General features: G+C 27.6%; 2 protein-coding genes across 2 annotated transcripts; one reads left to right on the top strand and one right to left on the bottom strand.

Moving 5' to 3' along the window:
• Positions 1-3,418: 3,418 nt before the first annotated feature.
• LOC132945400 (uncharacterized) lies at positions 3,419-9,246 on the bottom strand. The gene is made up of 2 exons (XM_061015130.1): positions 8,779-9,246; positions 3,419-6,698 (listed from the first exon to the last, which is right to left on the bottom strand). The coding sequence occupies exon 2, from the start codon at positions 6,302-6,304 to the stop codon at positions 4,529-4,531; it is 1,776 nt and encodes a 591-aa protein (XP_060871113.1). The 5' UTR covers positions 6,305-6,698; positions 8,779-9,246; the 3' UTR covers positions 3,419-4,528.
• Positions 9,247-11,852: 2,606 nt separating this feature from the next.
• LOC132945533 (transmembrane protein 70 homolog, mitochondrial) lies at positions 11,853-13,753 on the top strand. Its single transcript, XM_061015307.1, has 3 exons — positions 11,853-12,216; positions 12,274-12,624; positions 13,462-13,753. The coding sequence occupies exons 1-3, from the start codon at positions 12,109-12,111 to the stop codon at positions 13,678-13,680; spliced, it is 678 nt and encodes a 225-aa protein (XP_060871290.1). The 5' UTR covers positions 11,853-12,108; the 3' UTR covers positions 13,681-13,753.
• Positions 13,754-13,953: the final 200 nt, after the last annotated feature.

Raw genomic sequence — 13,953 nt, 5'->3', positions numbered from 1 at the left:
GTGCATGTGCATAGGTAAAATGACAGACGTATTATGATGCTCTTATACAACGTGATCGGTACTACGAATTACACACACTAATGCTCATTTACTTTCAACACATTCACAAGACCCATATAACTTGAAATATAAAATGCCAAGTTTTTACTCCTTAGAAGGGATTACGCTCCAACCCCCTTAAACATAAGCGTATTAGATAATATTGAATAATATTAAACGAACATAGTACGTATGGTCGTTTATCGTAGTCAAGTGTTATTGTATAAAATTACAAATCGTTAACACTTAATTTTTCAACTTTAAACAGATTAGAATAATTCATACATAATACATTCAACTGCATAATATTTATTATAAATCTAATGCTTTTCCATATTATAATTTTACTACATAATCAAGCAACAATATTTATCAAAATGTATTTTTTTACAAAATTTTTATTTTTAATCTATACTTATCCATATTCTACGCTTGGTATATGGTACCGGACGTCAGATGAAAAAAAATATTTTTAATATATTATATTGTTGATACATAGGTATAGGTATATAGATATTTACTATTTAACATATAAATATAATAATATAATAGTAATATATTATGCAATAGTATATTGCATGTACATAGTATATCGTCTGAATAAGTTCGTGGTATAAATAGCTTTCAAATATGAATGTAAACATAATGAACATATTTATGTGATTGGTAAAGAATAATGTACGTGATTATAAAAAGTTCCAAGTCCCACGAATAATAATTTTTGACAGAATAGTACAACTAAATAATCGTTGGTTGTCATTAAAATATCCAATTTTGTCAACATTTTAACTTCAAATGTTGCTTATTATTTTCAATGCTTTGTAAAAGAGATAAGAACAACTTATTAAGAAACTATTAATCAAGTATCAGTCCTTGGCTATAAAAAGTAAAAATTTAAATGTATAAATTTGACAAAATTTGTTAAAATTTGAACTTCAAACGATTATAAAAAAAGTTATTCCTACTTATTTTTAATATTATTAAACTTCTATTACAATTTATGCAGAATCGTTTGCAGAATTATTTCCAAGCATTTGATCCATTGACCAAAACTCATAAACCCATAAACTCAATACTTATAAAAACAAAACTAAAAAAATTAGAACATTTTAAATTACTATAGGCTATAAATATACCTTAAACTCGGTCTAAATATTTTAAAAATTTCATTGGGTATAGACAATAAATAAATTAATAGTGTAGTAGATACTGGAAGTTTCTGCGAACAACCATTTTTGATTTACAACAAATAACTAAAATTGAAATTTTAAGGCGTTGTGATACGCCATCAAAGATGCATTAGAGTTGCCAATCCGTTTTTGCCCGAAAATAATTACGTTAAGGGGCCACATGAATGCACATATTCTTTGTCAAAAACTACTGTTTCTTATTCCAACGATACGTGTTAAGAAATATTACGATTTTCATTCTGAAAAAATATTCTAATTATCATTAGTATGTATGAGGGATAAATCGAGCCACAATTTTAATTTTAATAATTTAGATTGCAGTAAATGTAGTTAAAGGTATTGAAAAATTCTATGAAAATGTACTTTTTATTTCGAGTAATATGGTTTATTGAGTGGTTTGAGAGTAAATACACCTATTATAAATATTATTGAAGAGAAGTTAATCTATGTGTATACAAGTCACTTATCAATATTTTAATTACTAAACTCAATAATTCAAATTCAAAAAGTAAATAAAAATATCACAAGTTTTAGAGTTAAATATTGGATATTTAAAATCGACTCCTATATACAAACCTAGATAAACTTCTTCTCTTAATTTTGTATAATAAGCGTTCATACTGCTAAGTCACTCAGTAAGCTATATTATTTGAAATACGAAACTAAGTTTCAGTGTTTCACTAAAATTCACATTTGTAAAATGCTGCGATATTGTCATGTGCGTGCACGTGCGGGTGCGCTCTGCTATTTATTTTATACAGTCACTCACACTAATGATCACTCACTACGCACACATTTACACGACCCGCACTCAAATAGAAAATTGCCTACATTGAACTCCTTAGAAACAGTCGGTATGCATACCCCTTAAAATTGTCTTAAATTTGCAAAATTTCAAACTTAAATATTTAATTCAACTAAATATAACTATAAAAATTGGATCGATCGATCTCTCGTACATACTATGGAAAATTAGAATATTTTGTCAGAATGTAAATCGAGGTAATCGTTGGAATTAGAGTTGTCTGTTTGAGTGAAAAATAAAAATGTTTTCATAATCACAATATTAAATGCTGACATGTCATTGCGAGAGCCCTCCGTACCGTTACAATTGACCTGCATTGGCGCCACACATACTAATAATCATTTACGACTAACACACAGATCTCGGGCGGCGACGACGAGATTAGAATCGGACAATTTATTATTTCAACCATACTGTACCAATCATCTTTTTTTTAATGTTGTTCCTAAACTCGTAGTAATCTTGTTTAAATGTTATATTGTTTGAAAATTAAATTAAATATCTTAAAATGAGTCCTGGTCGATCTCAAGTAGACATAATAACGAATCCAAATCAGTTTTCAGAAGTCTAATCGCGTAATCAGGTCCATGGGTACGATTAACAAAAAGTACAATATATTAAATTAAATTGTTTACGGGCATAACGCCGAGGCGGTGACTTGTACGAGGGCGATTCGCTATTTCATTTGCACACAGTCACACACAATAATGATCACTTATTACGCACACAATTACAAAACCAGCATGCATGCAAATTGAAAATTGTATAATTCGAACCCCTCAAAAACTGTCCGTTTGCTATCCCCTTAAAAACCTTGGTAATTCAGTTTTCGGTACCACGAGTATAAACTAATGATAACTAATTTCAACAATATTGCTACTGCGCAAAGAATTTATTTATGTTTTATTTATGTATCTACGTTTTATTTATAATCATTCATCTTTATTTTAAAAAGTTTCTACTTGGTAACGCAACTAGGTAGTATTTATAAGTTTGTTGGTCAGATTTTAAACAACAAGTAAATCCATATAATTATAAAGCAAATAGTATAATATTTACATTTAACACATAAGTATGTTTTAATATATATATGAATTATGAACTTAGTGCCAAATACGATTGGCTAACATTTATTTTTTTTATGTTTAATAATTAATATCCACTCTGTATTCGAAATTTGTTAGTATTAGTAAGTCTTTTGCTAATAGGAGTGGGGTCTAAAGTCTGAACTCCCAAAAAGTGATGACCATTGACCGGTGAGCATAATAATGAACCAGGGGACCCTCTGACATAATATGATGTTACATTGTACTAAATTTAAAAAATAATTAAGGAGCTATAAATTACTATAAAACTACAACTCAAAATAGACAAATAAATAATGTAAACATTTATATTATTTTTTTATTTTTTATCACAACACAGATTTTTGGTATACAAAATATTACATTTTACATAATTATAATACAATACACAATAATATCATATAATGCTAGGTCTAAACTGGGTAAGATTACAAAACTTAACTTTTCCCAACACAAAAATTGTTTAAAAACACAAAGAAAAATAAACCAGACTCTGTGTGGACCCGCCATAAAGTCGAACAATTTTGAAAGACTTAAGAATCCATAAGAGACTGTACATAATCATGTGGTATGATATGCAAAAATCGTTACAAGTTAGTGACAGTTATACAGGGTGATTCACCAAGCAAGCTAACCCCCTTTTTTTTCTTCAATAATGCAGTTATTCAAAATCCAATTTTTGGAATGTTTATATTATGTTCACATTATTGACATTTTTTTTACTCTTTAAGGAGTGTCCTGTGGAGATACAAACTTCTTTTTTTTAAATGAGAACCCCCTTTTCAACTGTAAATTATTCAGTGGATAGTTTTTCAGAAAAATTTGAAGTACCTATCAGAATCAAAATTTGTACGAGTAGTTTTTGAGTTATTTAACTTTGTGCTCTAAGGATAAAATGCCCACTGTAGGTAATGGGCTTATAAGATATAGGGACTATGGTGATTTGACAATTTTAGTCATTAATATTAATAATTCCAAATTTGTAAAAATAGCCCAAATGTAATAAAAACTGAATCCAATTTTACGTCTATTTTGTATATTTTTTAAAACCATTTTTAAGGACTTTTATCCTTAGTACAAATATTTTAATAACTAAGAAACAACTCATTCAAATTTTGAATTAGTTACATCAAACCTTTCAAAAAAATTATCAACTAAATAATTTACAGTAAAAAAGGCAGGCTCTCATTTGAATAGCAAAAGTTTGTATGCCATAGAACACTCCTAAAGTAGTACACAAAAATTCAAGAATTTGGAAAAATTGTCTGAGTATACTTAAAAAATTTAAAAAATCAGAATATGAAAAAATTCATTATTAAAGGAAAAAATAGAGTGAACATGATTGGTGAATGACCCTCTATATATAATTCACAATAATAATAATGTTCAAAAAAAAAAACAGTTCAATATTATGAAGGTTGGTTACAAATCATTGATTTTATATCTTTAGAATTTAAAAAAAGTTTAACAATATGAGCATTTATATGATCATTTGTAATGACAACCATTTTAAATTTGACGTTGCCATTATTACAAATGTCAATAAACAATTTGTTAGAATAATCAGTTTTATTTAGTCCTAGAGAACAATAGAAATCTGTAGTTTTTACATTTACTATTGATTTAGGAATTGCATATAGTTGATCGACTACTATCTTAATAGGTACTTCGTCTACTAACATTACTTTAAAGCCTCCTTTAATTTCACCCATATATTTTACTCTCTTGTATTGTTGGTCAATTTTAGTAACATATAGTTGAAAAATATTTGGGTTGGAAATAGGAAAAAATGTTTTAGTAGATCTTAGAACATCTGTGATTTTTTTTACTCCGGGAGAATTTAACCGAACTTTAAAAGAATTAAAATGTTTATCATTGATCACTCTCACTTCGCATGGTTTAATAACTTGAATGATATTTAAATCACTGATCTCCAAGTCTATTATACAAGGATTTCCAATTTTTTTAATTTTTATGATTTTTGACTTGCCTTTGCTTTCGGCTATTTCATTAATAAAAGCAAGATTCATGCTTTCTTGTATATCACCGCTAAAATTAATGGATATATCTAAAGAACAGTGTATCTTGACTGGAAGTGTTGTTCGTAGATAATCGGTAGGTTCAAACATTTCAAAACAGTTTTCGAACGTCGCGCAATCGATTAAAAAACATTTATGCTCTTCAGAATCTTCATATTTCTTTACGACTCTTGCCCGATATAATTTTAAATCATTGGTATTTTTAGCAATCACTATTTGACCCTCTTCAGGATGTAATACTGGAATCCATTTTGTCTGATTTTTGATTTCAGTTGTAATAGTTTTGCCAATTTGATAACTAAATTCGGTTTCAACATAAAAATGATTATTGGAAAAAATGGGTTCTACACTGACAACTCCTGTCTTAGATTTTGAAAATATTTTATTCAGCATTATAAGTTTTGCATGATTTATTGGATCATCAGATATACTAGGAACAATACCATCCCAAAGTAAATTGTATAAAATATCCAGAACATCTTTACCGTTATGTGATAATGTAACTAAATATGGATCATTATTGCTTAAAAAAGTTGCTGTTATTTTATAAGAACTGTAGTATTTATAAATAGAATCAAATAAATCTAGATCTAAAAATCTATTTTCATCTTCTTTTGATACACTTTTAAAATAACAATGATAAGCCATTGGTTTTATACTGGCAAGTTCTTTTGGTAAATCTTTATAAACTGTAACTAGTACTTTAGAAATCCCGAAATCAATAAAGCATACATTCAGTCCCGATTCCGTTATGCTTTGAACTTTTGCTCTGTACCATGTACCATTGAGATCGCGAGCAGCAATTAAATGTCCTACTTTTGGAAGCTTCTTCGACGTTGAATCATATTTATCCAATTTTGAACAGATTGATTGAATATATTCATAGTTGTCCATGTTCTGTACATGAAAATATTTTAATGAATTTATATTTGACACATATACATTCCATACATCACCTAAAGCCGGCTTATTTACAATTGGAATATTTTTAACATGATTATTATTTGATGAATTTAATTCTTCAGTTTGTGAGTTTTCAAAAGATAATAAAGTGGAAATTTCAGTCACAGCCTTGTCTATAACATTATTTTTTAATTTTCCAACCATGTTTTTGGAATTATTTAAGTTTTCTACTGGGTTTTCCATTTAGAAATAATTATTTTCTCCAATAAATCTTTCCTAAACTAATATTTTCAGTACCTATATATGAACACCAAGTACCTACCTAAAATTTACCACTTTTATATAATATCCATGTAATGGGTAAAACTTGATAAACTTTGTTAGATTTATGTAACTTAAATTTAGTTAGTATTGGATGTTGTGTTTATGATTAGTAATAGTGTTACTGTACACATTTGTGATCTGTTATAGCTGCAAATAGCAAGGTTCTTCTTAAACTATGATATGGAAATAATTTGTTTCTGTATACCCTAAGATACCTTTAAACAAACTATTATTTCTTCGGTAGGTATATCCAACTTTTAAGTAACTTTTTCAATCATTCATAATCTCAGGACATCTGTTGACTGTTACTGGCCTAAAACATAATTATAAAAAATTATATTATATACGTCCATATTACGCTTGGATTTCATTAAAATGTTTTATGATATAGTATAACAGTATACAAAATTAAAGCAAAGTAAAAAAGTATATAAATTGACCCATACACAAATAATGTAACATGAAGGACTAAATAAATGTATAACTTATACATAAATCATTAGAAGTTGTTCTTATATTTATAGTCATACAAGAAACTAATATCATACTATTATAGCTTTAGATATAAACAATAGAAACTAGAACCGATAACATTTTTATTAGGGGACAATAAAAACAAATGGTTTCATCTAAAATATTTAAGGAAAAATAATTACATAAGTTATTAAGTTTAGAAATAATAAATACATATTTTTCTTCAACATGATAAAAAAAGTTACAATTTGTATTGATAGATAAACAAAAAAAAATAATACTACTGTTGTGTCAGTTTTTTCACAAGTTTTGAACGTTTTTTTTTTTAATTTGAATTTAATTCACAACAAGTACAAGAGATGCTAAATAATAACAAAAAATAATAAAATTTATTTTTTATTAAACCATAATCTAATTTAAAACTGTAAAGAGATATCTACATTGCAAATAATTTCTTCTGTAAATTTATAAATACCAAATACGCTGTCTGGCCAAAGAAAAAACCTCTATGGAATTGTACACAACTCAAATTTAAGGACATAAATTACAGACTCATACTCTGACTGTCTGTGACATTCACTCATAGCTGTGAGTGACTAGACGTGTCTAATAAAAAAAGAGTACATTTTTACAAATTATAATCCATTGACATAAAACCAGCTAATAACTGTAAATATATTTTAGAGGTATTTCAAAATTATCGCTTACAAACAAAAATATATATGTATACTCCAAAATATTTTTTTAACTCACTTAGGTTGTATTAATAATCAATAAAAAATCAGTAATATAATAAGTAATTGTATAAGTAATACAATTCTTTTCTTTATACCTATATATTATAAATGTTACATCTTACATAACATTTTTTTGGACTTATAGTATGATTATAGTTCATATCTTTAAAAATAGTAATTTCTGTATTAACTAGTATTTTTATTTTTTTTAGACTTAAATAATAATATTAAAAAAACAAAATGATTCAAGTTAATTATATGATAATAGCTTTTAAAGCGCTGATCATGATAAAAATATAGGTATATAAGCAACAATTGTACTTGAGTCTGCAGTGGTCTTTTGATACAAATTCTGTTCTTTCTCTCCAGATTTATAAAATATCATACATCTATGAAAACTACACTCAATGGTTAACTTCTAAATGACTCTACACCACAACAATAATACAATTCACACATCTTATCAAATATAAATTACTTTTATAAAATATAAAAAAATCACATTTTATGAATCAACAAGACAACATTGACCATAAAATAAGAAAGTTTGCTCATTAAAACTTAAAGTGTAACGTATAATATAAAAGTGATGTATGATTGTACTACTGCTGATAAACCAATTCAATGTAATGCACATTTTCATATCAAAAATTTAGGATTAATCACGAAAAAATTTGCTGCGACTTTTCCATTCAGCATTAACCATAAATTGTATCGAAAAGATGAGTATGTACTAGCTTTATTATATGCCAATATAAGAAATTATAGTAAAATTCAATAAAGAGAAAATTTTGAATTTTTTTAAAACAAAGGGCGCATGAGAAAATTAAAAAAAAAAATAGTACTAATTATTGTAAAAGAGGATTTATAGTCCCTTAATACTTAACATGGCTTGCAAAACATTTTATATCTCTGCGATTCAAATGTATACCCCATTACACGTCCTGAACCATAATGCAGAACCCACTGATAGCAGAAATTATTTATCAAGTGGCATACTGGCATGTTGAGGGATTTTAATTATATGGTAGCTCCATTAAAATTTAAAAGATATATTTTGGAGTTACATGTATTCTAGAACTCGATATTAGAGTCAGTACTCTGAATTTAATATTAATAAAACAATAATAGGCACTTTATAGTCTTAACTATAGTTAAGTATTTTATAAAATGTATACGTACAGAAACTGTTGAGTGCCATCTGGACTGGTGACTTGGAACGAAATTGACTTTCTTTTAGTTATTCATTTAAATGTTTAGTAAATATTGCAATTCGCAATGGCTTTAAAAAATGTATTGTACCTATGTGTTTCCGTTTTCTCTTAAATAACTCATGATGTAAGATTGTATTATTGTATTAATGTAATTTAAAATTTTTCAGATAATCTAAAATTTAAATTAACAGCGTTTATCAATTTCCCATTTAAAACAACCTGTGGTAGTGTGGTCTGTGACTAATATCAAACATAACACCAAACACAGATTCCAGAAACCATAAAAAACTAAAAAATCGTAGGAGAACCCAAACATTATACCAGGGATAATATAAAACCAAAATACGGTGTACATCTGCATTTACTGATAACTCAAACCTACCTCAGTACAGTTGTAGCTCATTTTCATCGAACTCTATAATATTATGGTATATTGGTAACATACAAGATATCTTAGTCCGTGGTATCATATTATTATAGAGTTCGCTCAGAACCATAGATAAAGAAGTAACCAGTTACTTCGACATGGTTCTTGTCGTGTCGTGTTGCAACTTGTTCGTTGGTAACCGTGAACCGTTGTCCGTAGTCAACATAGATAATATAATATATATTATCTATGGTAGTCAATAATAAATATTTTGGATATTAAATAGTATGAATATTATTTTCATTTATTGATAATAATTTATTACGCAGGTTCCGTGTCTTATGTGTGGTCAAGCCCGGATTAAAATAATTTAATTTTGGGCCCGGGGCCAAATAGTAATAATATATCCATTATTCAATATTCAGTTAGTATAGGAAACGTACGTAGTACGTATTACCCACAACTCACAAAGGCCCACTATTGTTCGATATCCTTCGTAAGTCCGAGGCCATGCCCCCCCTGGGAATTTTAAAATGCATGTACTTTGGTATCAATATCACTTTAACTAATATTAGATTGTTAGTAATTCTTAAATCTTGCCCTTTGTGAGATGTTATTCTGCGGGTGCGCTTAATAATACCCAAATTCAATACTCCTGCAACTGACACTTTGACATTCACATTACTAATAAGTGAAAAATAATAAAAAAAAAAACTCCCGCCGCATATATTTTTGATAAAAAATGCAGATGCAGACAGAGGTGGATTAGGAGACATATTATAATGACAAAATAATATTTGTTTTGTCACGTACTATGCATACTATTAATGTCCATATCCCGTATCAATTTGTGTGCCACATGAGACATCTGACATAGTTTAACATGTCTTATGTCCGTATGTGACAAATAAATGTACTATGCAATTATGTATACGGACATAAGCGTGGCTACTATACTGGATACATTATAATTAAGGTTCAGATTTGAAAGCGAAAACATTTTTTTTAATAATAATAATAGAGAAATAATTTTTATACAAAAATGTTTGTCATTTAATATGTAAGATGATGGACGTATTTTTTTTTGCCTTTTTTAACTGATTAATGCTTTTTGTGCATTTTTCACTTATAATTGCCTTTATTGTGTTTAATTTTCTATTGATTTAATAGTTTTATACACGACATACGTATAAATGGTACAAATCGATAAGATTTTCTGAAGACTGCATTGTCGGCTGTCAATTATTTTTAATGGGTTTTATTATCGGCGATATTTACCGATATCGCTAAGTGGTATCGGTATTCGGTATGGCCAGTTAACGTTTATAAAAGAACCCATGCTACGATGCTACATTGCTGCCTATCTATAGATTAAAATATGTTCATAATTTATATGCATATAGATTATAGTTTATACTTACCTACTATAGATTCAAAATATTGTTCGTCAGCCGCCCCGATTACATTTTCTATGTACAAAAATACTAATAAGACCAAACCGTCAACGTTAATACACACTATATAGTTAAATATACAAATACAATAAACAAACTATTTCATTTTTTAGTACATTTTTTTTGTAATTGCTTTATCAAATAAATTAAATGCTTTTTTTTGGCTTTTTTGACATTTTGAATGCTTTTTTTTACTGATTAAATTGCCTTTAAATCTGAACCCTAATTATAATCAATGTAAATGGTATTTTTGTTTGGCAACAGAATCTACTATAAGATTTTACTCAAATGTGAAATGATAGTATCATAATAGTATAATATGATCTAAGATTCTACATTATGAATTATTTATTTTCTATTTACCAATGACATGTTATTGTAATCTAAGATAATAAATTGCTAATGATGAAGGATGAACCATGAAGACTAGAGACTAGAGAGTCTATAAACTCTCTAATAAGTCTATAAATTATCTCTATCATTGCATATTTGGTGGTAATGTACTAATGTAGTATGAATGTACGATTGAAAAAAGGTTTGTACATTTTGTTTGAAATAACTATAAACTTTATACTTGGCCTATAAGGTCTATGAAAATAATTTGACCGTTGGCAATCCCCTAAATAAATGTTATGCCTATTGCCTTTATATTTTGTGAATATTGTGGATAATATAACCATAATAATATTTTGCTATAGATGATAATCGTCAGTCACTTACTTTTGTCGCTAGATGGCACTGCCGTATACTAAATCATTTTCATTGTCAGCCTGATTTTATGGTTGAACGAATCCACAGGCTGTGACTGGAGTAAATTTTACTCAGTAAAATACTTAAATACAGGAATAGGGAAATTTTATTGAATTATAAAACAAATCATTATAAATTTTAGTTTACGTCACGAATTAAAATATTCTCTTAATTCGTGGTTTACGTGAATACGTGATATTATACAACTGTCTCCGTCTGTCCACTACTTTAAACTCCTTTACCACATTTTAAAGGGAAAACAATTATTTGGGATCTCTTAGATAATTTCATTAAATTTTCATACTTAAAGATATTAGATCGAACCATATTCTAATATAAGCCATAATAGTGAATTCAGAATTGAAAATATAGATTACAACGAGGGCCGGCCGGGCCCTATCTTTGCCTCCTTATCGCTATTCCCTTTCTCTGTAGTCCATGTCCATGTGTATTGCGTATCGTTATCACAAAAAATCTTACTATTATCACAGATTATATTAAACTTAATTTATAAACTAAATTAAAGTTTAAACTAAGTTAAGTAATAACTAAAGTTATAAAATCTGTGCTATTAAGTTCGAATCTTGTATTAATATTTAATGATTTTAAATTTTCATTGTAATTACTAATTACACAATACATCTAAGTCTAGTGTCCACCTTTATTGCTTATAGTCCACCCTTTTATAGAATATTTTAAATCTGTTTATATTATACATAGTAAGATAATGTATTCTTCAATCGTATTTCGAACTTGTCGTATTTCACAGTTTAGGAGTTGTTTGAACAAAGTAAATACTCAACATCCTTTAGCCGCAGCAGTGTGCCTCAAACATGTGAGTTCCGACAGATACATTTTTACAATCATTATTAATGCGTGTATCCAATTATAGTCATCCACCGAGTCCAAGATAAACAGTGTCAATGTTCAGACTAACGACGCAGAGTGGAAAAACATCTACATTGGAACATTGGGCCCACGAATCCGTAACTTGAAAATTGTATCATTTATGACCAGCGCTATAGGTTTGTGTATTCAGCCAATGGTGATACAAAAAGCTGCAGAAGTGGGCAGTAGTTTAGCAGCCACCATAGGTGTATGCACCATTGCTGGATTCTTCACATTTATTACACCAGCACTCATTCATTTGGTAACAAGAAAATATGTGACGTCTATCGAGTATAACAAAAAAACTGACGAGTACAATGCCACAATTATTTCATTGTTCTTAAAACCTAAGAAGGCAAGTATTAGTAATAGGTTTATTTTAGATTAAGACTACATGCTCATAGGAAAATAGATTACCCTGTGCTTTAATTGGGAAAAATTAAGAGAGGAGCTCAATCCAATGTCTTAAAAACTATGTTCCGAGTTGTAAAATTATTTAATATTTTTAATTCATTTTTACTTTTAACAAACAAATTTATTTAGTTCCTAAATAAAATAATTTTCTTTGTTTTTACATTAAAATCTATATTCACTGTGATAAAATTATTATTTAAATAGATCACTGATCTGTTTAGTGATATTTAATTTAAATAAATGAATAAATTATACAAGCCCAAGTCCTAGTATTTAAAAAGTGAGTTAGTTAATTAAATAAATTAACTTGGCTTAGTGAAGTTATTGTAAAAAATGTTAATTCTGAAATGTTAACAAAATAAATTTAAAGTTAATATGGAGAAAAATATACAAACTGTTGTAGTGGTTTAGGCAATTACAGGGTAGTATAAATTTTAGTGCCAGTGCTAGTTTTTTAATCCAGGAATTTTTCATTAAATAAAAAAATCTTAATTATTACAATGGATAATTTAAATAGTTAAATTGATTAAAAAATTAACTAACTAAATAAAAAAAAAATGAATTTATTAACTAGCTAATGACCAACTAACTTTGCTAGCATTAATACACTAATAGAAAAAATGTTTTAGTGGCAATTATTGGCGTGATTAATTTAGAAACATTCTAAAAATGTACTATTGAAAGTATATTAGTTCATTTATTAATAAAATTGATTAAATAACTTCTGTATTTTAATTATAAGTAAACATTTAACTAAAAATATTAAATTTATTTTCAGGTACAATTTAAACCATTTGAAGTAAGATTACCTTTAACACAGAAATTAACGGTCACATTTTATGCAAAAGAATACCCCCTATTTGTGGATCCACAAGCATTTGATGACGTAATGCATTATCAACGTATATTAGGTTATGATAAGCCTTTCACATTCGAGAAAGAAGATGATGATAATGTTATAAGAAAACCTGTAGTTAAGGCTGCTAATAAGAGTTAAGTTTAAATTTTACTTAATAGTTGTTTATTATTATTTTTTGAATCTGTTTTGTAAATACATACAATTTCAAATATTTACTGTATAATGTATACAATTTTTATTTTCTTACCCAAGATATTTTGTGGTAATTCTATTAATTGCTTATAATTTATATTAAATACAATTCCTTAGAACCGGAAAGTACAAAACAAAAGTTATTGTTAGCACCATTTAACCTTCAAGAGACCACCATTGCAGGTTGTAGGTGGATAAAAATGACTATATAAGAATATA

This window comes from Metopolophium dirhodum, chromosome 5 (assembly GCF_019925205.1).
Source record: "Metopolophium dirhodum isolate CAU chromosome 5, ASM1992520v1, whole genome shotgun sequence".
Lineage (NCBI taxonomy): Eukaryota > Metazoa > Arthropoda > Insecta > Hemiptera > Aphididae > Metopolophium > Metopolophium dirhodum.
This window is presented reverse-complemented; position numbering and strand designations above follow the sequence as displayed.

Coding starts and splice junctions, on each gene's coding strand:
- LOC132945400 (XM_061015130.1), bottom strand. CDS start 6,304: ATGGAAAACCCAGTAGAAAACTTAAATAATTCCAAAAACATGGTTGGA.
- LOC132945533 (XM_061015307.1), top strand. CDS start 12,109: ATGTATTCTTCAATCGTATTTCGAACTTGTCGTATTTCACAGTTTAGG. Junction 12,217..12,273: donor CAGCAGTGTGCCTCAAACAT/GTGAGTTCCGAC, acceptor ATCCAATTATAG/TCATCCACCGAGTCCAAGAT. Junction 12,625..13,461: donor TGTTCTTAAAACCTAAGAAG/GCAAGTATTAGT, acceptor ATTTATTTTCAG/GTACAATTTAAACCATTTGA.